General features: G+C 40.0%; 1 protein-coding gene across 2 annotated transcripts; it reads left to right on the forward strand.

Annotated features, from left to right (window-relative positions):
• Positions 1 to 3,827: 3,827 nt before the first annotated feature.
• Positions 3,828 to 17,056, forward strand: LOC103138379 (1-phosphatidylinositol 4,5-bisphosphate phosphodiesterase delta-1-like). Of its 2 annotated transcripts, none has more exons than XM_007552545.2 (15): positions 3,828 to 4,062; positions 7,247 to 7,405; positions 8,473 to 8,701; positions 8,894 to 9,023; positions 10,873 to 11,101; positions 11,923 to 12,124; positions 12,894 to 13,038; positions 13,122 to 13,274; positions 13,378 to 13,533; positions 13,610 to 13,763; positions 14,147 to 14,263; positions 14,369 to 14,547; positions 14,629 to 14,761; positions 15,515 to 15,664; positions 16,571 to 17,056. In XM_007552545.2, exons 1-15 carry the CDS (start codon positions 4,029 to 4,031, stop codon positions 16,660 to 16,662), a joined length of 2,262 nt encoding a protein of 753 aa, XP_007552607.1. In that variant the 5' UTR covers positions 3,828 to 4,028; the 3' UTR covers positions 16,663 to 17,056. The 2 variants fall into 2 exon arrangements, with proteins under 2 accessions (XP_007552607.1, XP_007552606.1); XM_007552544.2 differs by lacking the exon at positions 3,828 to 4,062 and adding an exon at positions 6,485 to 6,669.
• Positions 17,057 to 17,610: the final 554 nt, after the last annotated feature.

Consider the following 17,610-nt stretch of genomic DNA (forward strand, 5'->3'; position numbering starts at 1 on the left):
AAATAGGACTTTTCTGTTAAGAAAAAAGAAAGTTGAGTTCAGTGATCCTCTACTACACCTCATTATTGGTCTTGATTTCTAAAGAGGACCCCAAGACCCAACATTTGAGTTGGTACGCCACCACTGGGAACAATTGTTATTGAAGACTCAAATAATTTTGCACATGTATGAGATGTTAATGTTGATCCAATTGAGATTATACTATTTTCTCATTCAAGACACAATCCAGTGTGTGTATTTTTCCTCACTAATAAACTGGCAACATACTGATAAAAAAAAGCCCAACTGGGTAAGAAAAAAAAGTGTGGATTTCTACTTCAGGATTACACAACATTTTCAGTTTAAAAACTAAAAATGCGCAATGAAGCAATAAAAAATTAATAAACAACTTTGATGGAAGATTTTATTTAAAAATGTGAATATAAAATGCAAGGAAAAATACAAACAGGAGAACCTAAAATGACCGGCAGCTTCGCCACACCTTCTGTGATGTCATCGGATGCACGAGTTGCTCGGAAGTCTGTTTCAGGAGGGCACATTTCATCGTGATTAGATAAAGTTTTACAGAAAAACAGCAAAACAAACATTTAACAGCAAACAGACCATGATACAACACACTATATCTAAAGTTTGTTTAGCTGATTTCACAGAAAAGTGAGGATAGCAGCTTTAAACTCAAACTGTGAGGCCTAAAAAATAAAAATAAAAAAAGCAGATTTTTGTCATTTTCCCCCCTCATCATTTTAGTTCACAATAAAACTCTACATGTCCAACAACCGCAGCGTCTGCACCAGTACTGGTGGAACCCTAAATGGTTTGGGCGCCTCTAATGTTACATCATTCTTTCAATTTAAAGGAAACGCTGAGTCATGAACTAAATATCTGTGCTGCATTTCTAATCTCAGGTGTTAAATAAATAGTCAAGCAAGATTTGAAGAACTCCAGAGGCTGACTGTGAGTGTGAATATTTTAAAGTTTACCAAAGACATATTTTACACAGGTGAGACATTAGACGAGTATTTATGGAATGAAACTGGTTCTATGATCTTTGCAAACACATATTCACAACAGAGGACATTTGTAACAAGTGGAGTAAAACAGGAGCCTGAGACGTGGGGAAAACTTGCACACTGATGGTATTAGTGGTATGTGAGGAAACAGACAGGCCTGTTCTTGCTTGTTTCACAAGCACAGGCTCACACACCTCTCTCTTTGAAATGAGCTTTAAGTTGTAGCTCTTCTTTGTCACCTTTTATTGTTGGCTTTAACATATTTACAAATATTTTTTATGACTGTCCTTGTGGTGTGTTTTTTTTTTTTAAGTATTAAATAGCTGCTGAATGCTTTATGAGGTAAAGGTCACTCTGTGTTGATAGTAAATACTGTGCAACACTTTAATGTGAATGTCAGAAAACAGTTCAAACCTTAGCAGTACTATAAACATAAGGTTTATAACATAAGCAGAAAATCCTCAATTAGCACAAACATTTAAAAAATGAAAATGTACAGGTTTGTGAAAAAGTGTTTTATTTATTTATTTTTGCACTTAAATATTTCAGATAATCAAACTAGCGTTAATATCACAGAAATACCCAGAATAAACATAAATGAAGATTTAGCCTTATGTGAACACACCCAGACATTACTATCCTGGCAAAATTATTCCAGGAATGCATCAGCGACTCCTCCAGGAAGTAAGAGAAGAATGTCACCTCTGCAGGTCACAAATGCCTCAGTTAAGAAATTAAAATGTTTTTGTCTTTAGGCAAATGGTTTAGTCAAACATTTGTTGACCAAAAAGAAAACAAATGCCTGTCACATTTGTAAAGACAAAAGAAAGCTACTTCAGGGGAAACATTCTCTGGACTTTTGAGAGATGAAACGACAGTGGAACCTCAGGAATAGTGTGTGTCTTGTTGCCTTTGGGTCCGAAAGCTGTTTTGGTTTCCGGATTGATACAGTGCAAAAGTTTATTGCACTAATGGAAATTATTGCACATTAATAGGTAGTCCTATAGACCGGGTTTGAACTGATGATATCAAATGATAATAGGTTTAAAAAGTCCCTTGGCCAGTTAGTGTTATCCCCGCAAAAACGAAGTTACTATAGCTTCATCATTTTCAGATACTTGAGTGTTTTTTATATTCTTAAAAATCCTAAAATGTTATTACAACTCAACCAATATGAGTCTATAACTCAAATATAACGTGCAATGTTTGCAAAAACACGGATTCATAAAAAAAAACAACAACAAAAAAAAAAACATTAAAGAATGAAAAAATACAAAGACATGCTGGTAACAGTTTGATGGTGATGGAGCTGCTTTGTGGCTGCAGGACCTGGATGAAACACCCAAACTGATGGAATCGTCTTTTATTGGGTTATGCAAAAAAAAAAAACAGACGGTTGCTTTAGATCACTTTCTGGTTTACTTTAGACAATGATCTAAAACAAACCAGCAAATTCATCTCTGACTGGTTCAAACTAATTAAATGAATGTTTTGAAGTGGCTTAGTCAACTTCTAGGCTTAAATCCAGGAGCAGATTGATTTAACTAGCACCTTTGAATCATTTGAAAGCTGCATTTAGTATCTAACCAGCTTATCTTTGTCAGACATTAACATTTATTTAGTGATCCAAAACATTTGTGACAAAAGCTCAACCAGAGCTTTGTATGGAGCCACATGAATTTCTACAGCAATGTGTAACACGATCAAATTACTTCTAATGAAAGCAGCTTCATGCCAACCAGCTCATGCTGTACCTTCAAAACAACCTTAGTTTCTTATTTTCCACCTGATGACAAAAAGCTGAATTTGTCTTTTCAATGCATATGGGAAATGTTTATTACCCGACTCTCATCCAGCTAATAGGCAGCATCAGGTGTGGGAAAACTCAAGTCACTTTTTCTAGCATCTTACTTATATTTCTGTGGTTTTAAGGCTTTTCAAAACCTTCGATATGCTGTGTACTGTGGTTTTACCAGAGGGATGGTTGGGGTGGGGGGGCTTGTTGGGTACCGTCCGGAAGCTCTCCACCGCTGACAGTGCGCTGAGGGTAAGCCAGGTTTGAAAGAGAAGTGCTGAGAGCTACAGGAGCCTCTGCGCTAACCCGACTGCGCCGCTATTATCCCACCAAGGCAAAGCTGCTAGCAAATGGGCGCGGCCGAGGCGCAGGGGGAATGCGTGCGGCGGGCTCCAGTCCCGGCCAGTTGACCCTTTTTCCCACTTATGTCTTCCTCCTTGCCCACTTTCCTGCCACTTTACTACAAAACAAAGGCCACTAGAGCCGAAAAAAAAAATAATTTAAAGAAAGATGAACAAACAATACGCTAGCAAAATAGGAAGTAAAGACTTCACCTGTCCTACTCATTAGTCAAACATCCTCAAAAAGACATTCTCAACTATGTGGCTGGCAGAGAGCCAGTTGTACTTATAGCTATAAAGCTCCTCCATTCAGACTACCTGGATATGTTTACTTTGTGTTCAAAGGAGTGGTGGGTGTGCACGTTAAATTCACTAGCCCCAGGCTCCAACACGGATTGAGATATGACTTTTCACTATCTCTACAAGGTTGTGGGTGTTTCTTCCATCCCCATTCATTCTCCGTTTGCCTCTGGAGACCATCACAGGGTGTCCTGTTCTCACATACAAGATTATGAAAAGAAAGTAACTTTTTCTTCAAAGGCAGGTTCAGAAAGCATAAATAAACAATAAAAACCAAAACAAAACTTTGCAACAAGGTCGTCTTAACCTACTCGCTGTATGACGGCACAGGACAGTGTGGGGTGTAGCCTGCCCTGTCTGACATCAGCAGCCCAGCTTGAATGACAGTCTCGTCAAACCGGTGTTGGAGCCTGCAGTATTCCCCTGCGTGCAGATCGAGCTCTTGTTGGCTTACAGAGATTTTTTTTTTCCTCTTTCTGGAAATTGCACACATGAAAACAGAGAGCAGCTGGTGGTGAAACGAAGCGAACGAGGAGAAAACCTGCAAAATAACGACAAAAGGGGGAAAAAACATAAGCAAGGATGGAGAAGAATGGGATCGAAAGCAAGTTAACAGGTAAAAGTGATTTTTTTTTTGGGTTACTTTATTAGTTTTGCTCATTGAAGTTGAGGTCTGCATCTCTTGGGTGTAGCCCTGATTACTTTCATAATCCAACAACAGATATTAACCCGATAGCTTTTAGACATGAGTGATAGTTTTTAATTAAAAGTTAAACTGTGCAACTTTCTGCACAAATCGTGAACATTTTTGTTTGTTTAATGTAACACTATGTTCCCCTGCAGCCACTATGGTACATTTCAAGATCACTTTCGGCCTAAAGGTGTGGCTCCCTCTTACGCACCTTGTTACTAACGCAAACACAGGTGTCGCCAAACTAAAACAGCACCTTGTTTTTGGTTAGAAAGTAGGTCCAGAAAGCGACAAACACATGCCTCTTTGTGTGCACAGTATTAATTGCCTGTTTCTTTACAAGGTTATAGTGTTAAAACGACAAATAATGCAAATAAGGCGTTGTTAAATCACAGCATATGAAGTGTCGCAACTAAACCACAAGATGGCGCCGTAGAACTACAATTTGATAGGGGAGCGCCTGCTTTTCTGCAGAAAATGGATCTTTTCTCTTGTTCCCCTCCTTAAAATTGTAAAAGTCAAAGTCGTGCGGGTGTTGTAACATCTAACGTCTTCTTCTGAAATATGTTCGTAGGTTTTCCCCACAATGGTTACCGGTGAAATATGAATCTCGTAGATTGTCCAGCAGCACGCAAACCGCACGATGTCACTCCCTTACATTCCAAAAGATGGCGCTATTGAAATTAGCATTGAATTTAGATATTAAATCAAACTTGGAGTGGAAAGGGGTAATTTTAAGGCTTTTTATTGGGTTTCTTTACCTCATAGGAAGAAAAAAAATCATTTTTGAATTCTTGCTAAATAAATTTTGTTTTCACATGTGACAATCTGTTAGTTTGTCAGGGTTTGAGCTGTAGGCCACAGGAAATGTAATTCTTAAGCTGAACCCGCTCAAATAGTTAAAAGCCTGAAACCCACCATTTAATAAGTGTTTACAAATTAAATTAGGGTTTGACAAATCAGAAGCTCTAATGTTTGTCATCAATTAATAACGCTGTCCATACTTGCCCTGACTAGTCCTGTGTTCTTTAAAGTCAGTCCCACCTGAGGTGTTGAAGAAAATGAGATTGAAAATGGCCCCTTCTTGAGTTTTCACAAATCATAAACAGTACTTCTGGATTCTGTTACAAGTTTAAAACAATTCAAGTTAGAAAGATCTGTTTAACTCCTGTCCTTAAAAGCTCTCTTGAATCTATGGCTGCAGTACCTCCACAACACATTCTCAAGATCAAAGGAGCCCAGCTAATGAGCAGTTTGTTTCATGCAGATGTTTTGGAGTGGGAGACCCCTGCTGTAGGTTCAAGCTTACTGGAATCAAGGCTCAGACTCATTTAAATTGGTGAAATAGCCCTTTAGTTAAATTGAAGGCTCACACTTGTCGGACTAGGTCTGTTCTCTATACACATGAAGTTGGATTTCCCTGTTCCCAGTTGGAAATAAAACACCAAATGTCTTCTGAAGCTTCAAATTCTGACCAGAAAAGTCAATTATTGTAGCCTGGAGTTCTTTATCCAGGATGGTTGCTGTGCACATAAAATTTGGTGAAGGTTGCAGGTATGTCATTTTTTTATTGGCAATAATGATGGTCACACAGCTGTGTACATTCACTATCTGTGAATATATTTATTTGGGGTAGAAATGGGTAGAAATAAATAAGCTGATGTCGGCAATAATTAGCACCACATTACCAAATGTCCAATTTAGAACTCAACCCTGCTGTGACGTCATTGTTAGTGGCGACTTCAGGGACTGTCATTTTTTTTTAAAATCAATAAAGTATATATCTTTTATTTTATATCACTTACATTTTAACTCGCAGCAGTTACAGGTTAAATACTATAGTTGGCATATTTTTCAAATATGCAAATAATTAATTTAAAGTCCACTTTAACACTAACATGTCTTTGAAAAAGCTCAAGCGCTTTCCTTGTATTGTCATTTACCTGTATTTTTCTTTTATTTCTTATATACGTTTTGTATGTAGTTTCGTTGCTACTAATGCTAACTGCTTCAAAGCAGCGCTTAATTATTAGCAAGCAGCTAACGGAATAAGGTTTTGTAGCTTAACTGTTTCCTGGCTAATTTGTAACATTTCCATGGAACCCGTGGTTGTTTTTGAGAAATGTAGGCATATTTTCCTCCATGCCTTTCCTTCTTTTAAAAATAACTTCTGGGTAGATTTAAGCAGCAAAAACCAAACTCTAACTTTATAGCTTATCAAGTTGTCACTCGTCCGTTTCACGGATTTAAGTAGGTCATCCCGGTTGTCAGCTGACTGTCTCTTAGGGAAGTCCTGAGAGAGCTGAATAAACTCGAGAGTTAGCTAGTACACGCCCTTTCAGTCCACACACACACCGGTCTCTCTCTCTCTCTCTCTCTCTCGCTGCGTCTCGTCAACACACTCCCGAAGCCTCTCTCCAGCCTGGAAGAACATGTCTTGCGTGCGGAGACAAACTAAACTTAGCAAATCTGAGGAATTGCTTCACCATGCTTCCAACCAGAAGATGATACAAACAAATGCAAAACTTCTAGGTATGTTGCACAACGACCAGATGATCTTAGTGTTAAGGCGGATGGTGTAAGGGTTATCCGGGTTATGTTGCACGCGTTTGGTGTCCCCTTGTATGTATAAGGTGTATGGCTGTTGTCACAATTCAGCAAAGGCTTCAGTTGTTCGGAGTGTTCTTACTTTGAGATAACTGTAGGAAATGGGAGGTAGCAGCGCTGCTAAAATACTACCACATGCTGAGTGATGGTCACTATATCTATATCAACTCTGTGGCTTTTATTGCAACTGAAAATATTTCCAAACAGCCAAATTGTAATATTTTGACCTAAAGAGGAAATGTGTAGTAGCCATCTTTTTATCTGCTTAACAGAATAAGGGAGCCACAGCTACAATAAGATATGATCCATGCAGCCAGAGTCACTCTGTCACTTGTTCTAGACTTAAACCCTAGGAATGTAATCACAACAAATATTTGCATTTTTGGATCCTTACATTTTGAAACGTGGGTACACTTTGACCCTTGTAATCAGTTCATGCATGGTTTTCAGCTGCAGAATTTTCCCTCATTGCTTCTCTTAAATGCATATTTTTCAACTTTAGGAATGGAAGGCGATCCAGACCTGCAGTTCCTCCTGCAAGGCGGAGACCTCCTCAAGGTCCTGTCCCCGTCCTGGAAGAAGACCCGATTTCTCAAGCTCCAGGAGGACTGCAAGACCATATGGCGTGAATCCAAGAAAACCTTCAAGTCGAACCAGACCTGTGAGTCCTGTCCCAGCACCTTGTCGCCCAGCAAACATATGTCTCACCAAGACTCATAACCCTCATTTACTCCTGCTACTAGCATTTATTAAGCAGATTTATCATTTCAACGCTAACACACCCAGCGCGATCTCTGATAACGTCTCAGTTCAGATGGATGTGTAGAAGAGTGGACGGCTGATCACAAAGCCGTAAAACTAGTGTTTGCGTACATCGTATTCTCGGTTGTGCATGATATCAGTTTAGTGGGTGTGTCTAAAGAGATAGTTGTAGTTTTTTTTTTCTTCTATTGAGTAAGAGGAGGAGCGAGCTAAAATAGCCCCCGTTATATTTCTGTTTTAATGACATCCATAAATTGATGTGGTCACAGGTTGATAAGCGCCTTTGGGTAACATCATTACTGGCGTTTCCTTGACAACTAAATTACAAAAAGCAACTTTGCAACAGCTAGTCATAGCACCATGACTAGCTGTTGCAAAGCTGCTCTTTGACGCTTAAAGATATTAAGAAGCAAGGACATGCTTTGTTTCTTATTAAATTAGACTGAGATCTGAACCTTCAGAATCACTTAAAGGCAGGTGCAAAGTTAGCCTTCTTTGCAACTGCCTTTGCAAAGGCCTGAAGAACATTTCAAAATTTAAAGGACTAATGTCGCAGCAAGAACTAGGGAAACATATGAATGCTTTTATCTTTAGCAATAGTGACGTCACAGGTATGCCTAAAATAAATCAATCACTGCTGCTCAGGTCCTCAGCACCCCAGTTTTAAAGCCCTTACACTTTAGCTTAGAGAATAGACTTCAAAAAAACTTTTATTAGTTTATAAATTACTGAATGACATGGCACCAAAATGCATTAAAGAACTTTTGTTATTGTAGTATCAAGTTGACAAAATGTAATGTTTATTGCTTGTTTCATAATTGATGACTGATGTTTTTATGGTGCAAAGCACTTTGAACTGCCTTGATGCCGCAGTGTGCTATTCAAAGAAACTTGACTCGACCTAACCTATTGATAGTAGCATAAGCTATGATACCGTTAAACATCTGGGCTATCTCTGCTATCTAGTTCCAGTCGACAGCATCGCAGCGGTTCGACTTGGCCGCCAGTCGGAGGGTTTGAAGAAGAACACAGAAGAGCAAGTGGAGTGCCGCTGCTTCACCATCGTGTTTAAGGGTCGCCGAAAGAACCTGGACCTCATAGCTAGCTCGGAGGAGGAGGCTGGGAGCTGGGTGAGAGGTTTGCAAAAACTCATCTCCAGCCTAAACAACCTCTCTGCCGATCAGGCTAAAGATCAGTATCCTTTCACAAACATATGAGTTCCTATCTGGAATGAAACCCACTCCAAAAAGTGTCTGTGTTTTGTTGAGCCATGTGTCCTTGGTCTGTCAGTATAGGCTGTAAATCAAGGCCTGGCAATGAGGACCAACCAGTGAGATTGTACCATCAAGAACTCAGATTGTATTCTCCTTACATGCAAACTTCACAGCTGGATCTTCAGCTGCCTGAGGAAAGCAGACAAGAACAAAGACAGTAAACTGAGTCAGCAAGAGATGAAGAACTTCCTCCAGCTGTTGAACATTGGGCTGGATGATGACTACGCAGAGATGCTTTTCAAGGTGATACAGATGTACCGCTGATTTCAAATGCTTCAAGAACTTGCTAAGATGTTGCAGTACCTTCAATATGATAAACACCGTTGCAAATATTGATTTTTAGCATAAACCTTTCATGGTATGTTTTTATTCTCTCATCATAAACGCACCTGGAGAGTTGCCTTGATTCTTTCATGCATGTTTGAGAAATCCCATAATCTCCAGGGCAACCATTCAGAGGCTCCCCCACTCAGCTCCTTCAGACTAGCCAGGTGCAATTAGCAAACACCTGGACAAACTGCGCATCTGTTGAGCTCAGTGTACAGGTTCTCAGTGCAAACGCTGGTAAAATGTTGTTAAAGGGCTAATAAAGAAGCGATATTATCAGTTTTTGAAGGCAGAGTTTCAGAAATGGCAGGTTTTTTTAAAGACAGAGGCCCAATTTCAAGGTGTTAAATTATGTCAAACTTCTTTTGAATCACATTTTATGTATAAGGCATTTCTACAACGACTACAGTTAACATAGTTACTTGACTGTGCTGTAAATTGGCATAATGTGCCTTGAAAATACACGATACTGTCCCTTTAAATTGCTACTTTTCAGATCCTGCAGAATGTATTGACAAAAATATGTACAGTATGGGTGATGTCATCAGACAGCACAAACGGCTCACTCTTCTGACCAAAGATGGGAAGAGGAAGTCTATTACTAACACTTAGTGATTTGAGTTTATGTGTAACATTTTTCTTGCAACAAACAAACTGTAATGTGTTTATTTGGATTCTTTGTGATAGGCCAACACAAAGCAGAATATAATTCCTGAAGGGAAAACGGCACATGTTGGTCTTGGAACCATCTTTCTCCCTGCTACTTTTTCATAGAGGACAGATTTGTACAAGGACCTTTAGTTCTCCCATCAGCAGATTTTTTTCCACCCGAGCAGTGGAACCCAGCAGCTCCTTCAGAGTTACCATGGGCCTCTTGACTGCTTTATTTGATTAATACTCTCCTTGCCTTGTTAGCTTAAGTGGAGAGCCATCTTTGGTAGGGATATTGAATACAAAAGCTCACCACCACCGTGGTCATGTCACATTCTTCCATTTCGCACAGTTATGCGGTTCTTTGTCTCCGTCTGTGACTTAAAGCTGCAGTAAAACACAATGAAGTTTGTGGTTGTAATGTGACAAAATGTGGAAAAGTTTAAATATTATGAATGCTTTTGCAAGGCACCATGTGTGGGAGACAGTTTGAAAATAACGTTCCTCTAAGGAAGACATAGGAGGGATCATCTACTGGAAATGTGGTTTGTGGTCAGATAAATGGATCTTCCTGCTCCTCATGGAAGAAACAGATACAGTGTGTTGTGGAACAAAGTAAAAAAAACTATCACTTTTCGTAGCAACTACTCCAAAGGCCACATTCTTAACACTTAATAACAGCATTACCGAAAGGTCACTTGAGTTTACAGAGTAACACATGCTGCCTCAAAGGTCTGATACTTAAGATAATCCTGGAATAAGTCAATAAAAAAAAGAATCACATTTTTAATGGTTCAAAGTTTTTTACGTAACGCAGGTGGCAATCAGAGAACACATCACCGTGTCTTGCTCGTGCAATAGTTAAATTAAATTTTGATCTGATCATATTAAGCTGAATTGTTCCCCACACATTGTTTTGTTTTTATATAAACAAAGTCATAGTTTTTTGTTTGTTTTTTCCCCACATTTTGTATGCAATGGTTTGTGTGTACATAACAGCGTCTTGGCTTGTGAATCATAGTGCAAACTTTATCGTTTAGGTGTTCACACTTATATGAAATAGCCTATGTCATATAAATGTTCTAACTTTTACGTTGCACTCCAACAACAACAGAAATGCGACAAATCAGGATCTGGATACCTCGCCGGAGCGGAGATTGAGCATTTTTACGATCTGCTGACCCATCGGGAGGAGATCGACGTCATCTACGGGGAGTACGCCAAAACCACGGGCTTCATGAATGCCGGAAATCTGTTGGAATTCCTGACGAAGGAGCAGAGGGAGAAGTTGACACTAGCCGACGCCCAGAAGATCATTGAGAAGTACGAGCCAGATGAACAGGGTGAGTACCGTAGAGCTCCAAGACATTTTACAACCAAATACGACCTATGCAAATACTAAGATTTCCAGGTACATGCATAATAATAAAGTTTTAGTCTCTCTATTGGTCCTAAAGATAAATTTAAAGAGAATGGGACAAACATCCTCTTGTATTTTGGCTCTGCATATTCGGTTAAAGGCTTACATTTTTCCACACATTTTCCCTTCGAAGATAAAATTTCCAAGTTCCAGTTTTGTAAATTAAACAAAAACGTTCAATTAAGTTCCAAGTCAGAAAACTGGAGGTTTCTCCTTAGTAACAGACCTCAAAATCTAATATGGCTACCATGTTTTCTCCATCTCAAGCCAGCTGCAATGCTAAATGGCTTTTTGCACTTCTGACCATTTACTATTTAACCTTCTACACAGACAATGCTGGGTAGAGGACAATTCCACTTATGTTGGTGAACATGTTCCTTTAGTGTTCGAAAGTGAAAACGGCAAAGAAATGGTCGTTCTCTTATTAGCTTGGGCATGGACACAGGTTTGTTAGGTTTATTGGTATTCCCAGATCCAAGCTCTCATTAACAGGTAAAAATGTACAAGCTACTAGATTGGTCCTTGAAATGGTCTCTGCCTCCTTTATCTTGTAAATGGTCTCTGATTGTAGCAAATATCATGTTTTGCTTCTGGCTGTTTTGGCCTGCAGCTTACTAGCTCCGCATTGCGGTAAATGCGATGGTTCTGTGTAATATCTATAGTGCATTTCGTATAAGTGGCTTGTTTTATCTGTGTATTTATGATGTCAAAAAATTAATTCATAATTGTTTTGGTTGCTATTAGCCAAAGGGAAAAGTCTGCTGTCCAAAGATGGCTTCCTCATGTACCTCCACGATCCAGAGGCCATGGTTTTCAATCTGGACCATAAGCAGGTGTACCAGGATATGCAGCAGCCCCTCAACCATTACTTCATCAACTCCTCACACAACACGTACCTCATGGAGGATCAGCTGAAAGGACCCAGCAGCACCGAGGCCTACGTCAGGTAACAAACTCAAGCCTCTATCTTCGGTGTTTTAAACATCAAGTTTGTCCAGCGTTTGCCACTACTTATCTCTACGTCCTAGTGGGATGAGGCAAGGGCAACAGGAGGGTAATGCTTGAAGTGTACTTTGGCAGGAATAAAAGCTTAAGAAAAAATTCACCTCATTAACTTTACACAGCAAATGGCTTGCTCTTGTTACAGCGCTTTATCCAGTCCAGAGGATTCCAAAGCGCTTTACACTACATCTGTCGTTCACCCGATCACACAAACATTCACATGTTGATGGGAGGCTAAGCTACAATAGCTGCGTTTCCATTAACCATAGAATTGTGCAAATTGAAATTACAATAAATTCATTTAATTTAACTTAAAAAAATGACTGATTAAAAAAATATTGCGCTGGACTGAGGTAGTTTTTTTTTTTTGGCTGTGTCAGCATTAGTGTATTTCGCAAAACTGCAATGGAACAAGCTTATTCACATCAGATTTTTATTTAATTTCTTATTTAATGGAAACGCCACAATTGCAAAATAGTTTTTGCAAAATGTATCGCCAGTTGGCAGGATGACATTTGTTGAACGGGGGCTTTTATGATGCGTTATTGTAACACAGCAGGATTACCCAGCTATCCCCGATATTTCTAGCTTTTTCGGTCTTAAATTTCATTCACAGTTGCATTAAAAGTTCTTTAAGTCTCAGATTTGACTTGACGACACCTTTTGGATAATCCTGTGTACTGAGTTTCTAAAGTCGGCCGTTAATCCCTCAGAGCTCTGCTGAAGGGCTGCCGCTGCGTGGAATTGGATTGCTGGGATGGATCGGACAACGAGCCGGTGATCTACCACGGTTACACTCTAACCTCAAAGATCCTCTTCAAAGATGCGATCAAAGCCATCAAGGAGTATGCTTTCAAGGTATAGCTAGCGCCAATCTCAGGTAGCATCTTGAATTACTTCCTGTAATACGTATTTTTTTTTTTTCTTTGGTTGTCCCCAAGAAATCTGACTACCCAGTAATTCTCTCCTTGGAGAACCACTGTAGCGTGGAGCAGCAGTCCGTCATGGCCCAACACATGAGCTCCATCCTGGGGAGCGCACTCGTCACCACTCCCCTGGGCGACGGCATGCCCACAAACTTCCCATCGCCTGAGGTTGGTGCCAGCTCAGCTTAATGAGGGTTAAAGCTGTGAAGGGAGAGTATTTCAGCTGCGCAGCATTGCGATTACAGGTGTGGATGCATGTGCTCTTCCTCAGGAGCTGAAAGGGAAATTCCTGATTAAAGGAAAGAGATTAAACAAACTGGAGGCCAGCTTTGCTGAAGCTGCAGAGGAGGCCGACAACACCGACGTGACGGAAGAAGAAGAGTCGAGTAACGAGGCAGATGACAAACCAGCGGAGAAGACGAGCAAGGTGAGGGGGCTACATTAGCTATGCTCGTAAATCGGTCTTTTGTCTGATGCCTAATTTTTTACCTTTGCGTTAAAAGAAAAAGCTGAAGCTAGCCAAAGACCTGTCCGACATGGTCATCTACTGCAAGAGCGTCCACTTCAACAGCTTCGAAGACGCCAGGAAAAACCAGAGCTTTTACGAGATGTCATCGTTTAAAGAGGGGAAAGCCGTGAAACTGGCAGAGGAGTCGGGTAAAGACACAATGTTGAGCATTTGACTCCTTATTCACGCTTAGAGTCCACAGGAACAGCCCCAAGCAGAGGTATTCACATGATCCCCCTTTGAATTTGTCCACATTTTGTCATGTTGGACACAAAGTTAAAGGTATTTCATTGGGCTTTTATGTGACAGAGCAGCACAAAGTAGGGGACGAAGTTATGGGGAAGTTGAAAGCAGAGTTGGATTATAAAACCATAACTCAAGTTTTGAACAACTTCAGCAGAGATGCACTCTGGTCATATTTAACAGAGTGATCAACTCGGCTAAATTCAGGACAATCCTGTATGGAAACACTTTTAGAGACTGAAAACTAGTTGAAGAAATTGCAAATGACTTATTCTTTTTTTTTCTGCAGCAAATGCCTACATCCGCCACAACGTGGAGAAACTGAGCCGCATTTATCCCGCAGGCTCAAGGACCGACTCTTCAAACTACAACCCAGTACCACTGTGGAACGCAGGCTGCCAAATTGGTACAAAACTCGACGCCCAACGTTACTAATTACTAAAGGAAGACAGGCCCTTCTTTTACATTCCTCACATTCCTTTTATGTTCCTTTTTTTCACTTCTGCTCCAGTCGCCCTGAACTTCCAGACGGCCTGCACAGAGTTGGACATAAACCAGGGCAGATTCCTGGTCAACGGCATGGGCGGCTACGTTCTCAAACCGGCCTACATGAGGGACGCTGCCACCGAGTTCGACCCCATTACCCTGACCCGAGGAGACTGGCTGCAGCACAAGACGCTGCATGTCATGGTGAGGTCCCCAGTGTCAGGAAGGTTTTGCGGTTAGCTTGGGAACCTGTTCAGTCCTAATGCGCTTTGCATCTGTCACTAGGTTATATCAGGCCAGCAGCTCCCCAAAGTCAACCAGAAGAAATCCTCCATCGTGGACCCGCTGGTTAAAGTGCAGATCTACGGAGTTCCAGCTGATGTTGCAGAAAAAGAGACCAGTGCTGTTGCGAACAATGGTACATGTGGTCTTAGGTTGTTTTCACACCTGACAGTCTGGTAGACTCGGTAGGATTGGTGACCAAAGTTGCAACATTTGTTACCTTTTCAGCTGCTGCGGTTCGCTTTCACGCTACACTGTCAAACTAACTGAAAAACCTGTTCCCGCTTTCGCCTGTGGTGGCGCTGCAACACAAACATTGAAGGAAACAACCTGAAAAGCTCAAAAGAAGACAAGAGCGCAACTTACTTCTCAGAAAAATGTTAATAAAAACGGAAAAGCGTAAAATTTTTAGCGGCTGTAGGATTTCTCTTTTGTTTTGGCAAAAGGCCACGAGCCATTTCTCCCACTAGCGTGAGGCTGTCGTGTTTGTTTACGTAGCATTGCCCCTGAATGAAGGTTGAAATTTTACTGAAAAACATGCAGGTTAGATGGAAATAGACCTCTACTTTCGCCGTAAGAGCTGTGATTGCGTACAAAGAAAAAACACAATGTGAGGCCAAAAAATAAAGAAATAAACAAATGGCATACTGCCGGTTGCAAACCGTTTACGTTTGTAACTTAAAACACCGGCTAAAAACAACTTTTTACCATATGATGAAACAAAAAGACTTAGTTACTCAACATTTAAAACGCACGTATTTACACAATAAATATACCTTACCGCATCAAACGCCTCCCGTCCCGTGATGAGCTTCACACACTACAAATAACTCATAACGTCAGCGATGCGTCATATGGCTTACGGGACGTCTCTGCTTTTTGTTTTAAGGTTTCAACCCAAGTTGGAATGAGAACTTCCAGTTTGACGTGTATGTGCCAGAGCTGGCGCTGGTTCGCTTTCTCATAGAGGACCACGACTCGACGTCTGACAACGAGTTCATCGGACAGTACACACTTCCGTTCAACAGCCTCAAAATGGGTACGTTTTAGTTTCTGCCTGTAGTTGTAGGCATTTTTTTTTCTTCAGTGCCTGTAAGAGCCAATGACTCCCTGAAGGACAGATTGTTGTGACGTCACAGCTAGAGATACACCAATCCAATATTAATATCTGTATTGTTCCCGATATAAAAAAAATTAATTCTAGATCAGGTATAAGTGACAGTGTGCCTGATCCATAAGGGTAAATCTAGTCAGTCTAATTCTATACTTTTTACTCTGAGCGACATCGTGCTTTTTTTTATGAGTTTGACATTATTTTTAGAAGTCCTAATTTTAATTTCTGAACCATTGGAAAGAGGATTTGTCAGTTTGTTTTTGTCAGTTTCAATTTCTTTATTTATTTTACATTGACTTGTATGCTCCTAATTGCACTGACTGAACAACTTAAAAGTTATTTTTACACGTTTCACCAAGCTTGTGAAGCTTTTGGTGTATTTAAGTGTGAAGTAAATCAACTTGTAATTCAGTGCATTTATATCTGTTTAAAAAAAGATTTTAAATCAATTCAGCACTGTTTTTATACATTGGATCAGCCAATACTAAAACTCATATCGGTATCGGAAGTGAAAAAAAGTGGATCGGTGCATCCCTAGTTACAGCCACATGACATAACAGAAAGCAGTGCATAATTTAATTATTATTTAATATAATAATTAAATAATTAAAATCCACTTTGTGGTGTTCTATCACATAAAATTACACTGAAGTTTGTGGCCATAATGTGACGGAGTCCAAGACTCTGTTTTCTGTTTGTAAAGGAACAGAAAAAGGAACTGTTCCTTTTCTGAGGGAGGAAACATTGGTCTCATTTCAGACTCTACACAAACAGCTCTTCTTATTTCTGGCTTTCTGATCACATCTGCTTTATCTGCCCTCTCCCACATAGGATACAGACACGTGCCTCTGCTCAACAGGAATGGAGACAAGCTCCCCTCTGCCGGACTCTTTGTGCACGTCATGGTCCTGGATGCTAAATGAAACGCCAGACTGTGTCTCCCCCGCCTGCGCCACTGCAACAAACCTGAACCTTGTTCACACAGCAACCATGTTTTTAGATTTTTTTTTTTAGTTTCTTTTAGAGGAAAGCTAACTTATAGATGTTATTGTAGTAGTTTAAAATTAGACTGCAAAAGTAATAGGAGGATTATGGATTCATTGTCAATCACGTTGCAGACACAATGGGTTTAACTAACTCATGTCCTCAATTTTAATCAGAATATTTTTATTTTATTTTATGTAGTTTAAAGAAAAACATCCTAAAAACGGCATGCTTTGTTGTCACCAATGGATTCAGCCATTAATGATTTAGTTTTCATGTACCATCATCTGACGTTTTTCTTTTTTATCATCAGTAAACACTTTAAAAGTGAAATGTGTGTGTGTTTTATTTAATTTATTTTGCATCAGACTGTCCAGCAGATCAGTCTGGATGTGCCTCAGGAGACTCACAAGGAGTGCGCCTTTTGTGTTTCCACAGAATAAGATTGTTGCCAAGTGAGCTTTGCGTTGACACACCCTTTGTACACAGCGTGCCGATAAGACAGTCAAGGAAGTGCTACAGTAATGTGAAGTCAAAGCTCTATGATCTTAACAGGACATTAATTAGAAAAGGGAGTAATTATTCCTGTTAAATTAAAAAATGTTTACTTTGAAGTTTTTGAAGTTCCATGAAGTTATTTCAACAATTTCACTGGATATTCCTGCAGACACCCATCAACCTTTTGCAGCAACTAGTAAAGACATAACAGTCTTAAAATAAGTCTTTTATTGCAGTGGCTTTTGAAAAAAAAAATCCATTATTTTAAGTTTATTCCAGATCAAACACATGGTGTTCGAGTTAAGTGGATGCTTAGGGCATCCACACCACCAGAGGGCCCCCCCAAGAGCCCTGAGGTAGCATGATAAAATTTGGAATATCCAAATGAA

Source organism: Poecilia formosa, unplaced genomic scaffold (assembly GCF_000485575.1).
Source record: "Poecilia formosa unplaced genomic scaffold, Poecilia_formosa-5.1.2 Scaffold49, whole genome shotgun sequence".
Taxonomy (NCBI): domain Eukaryota; kingdom Metazoa; phylum Chordata; class Actinopteri; order Cyprinodontiformes; family Poeciliidae; genus Poecilia; species Poecilia formosa.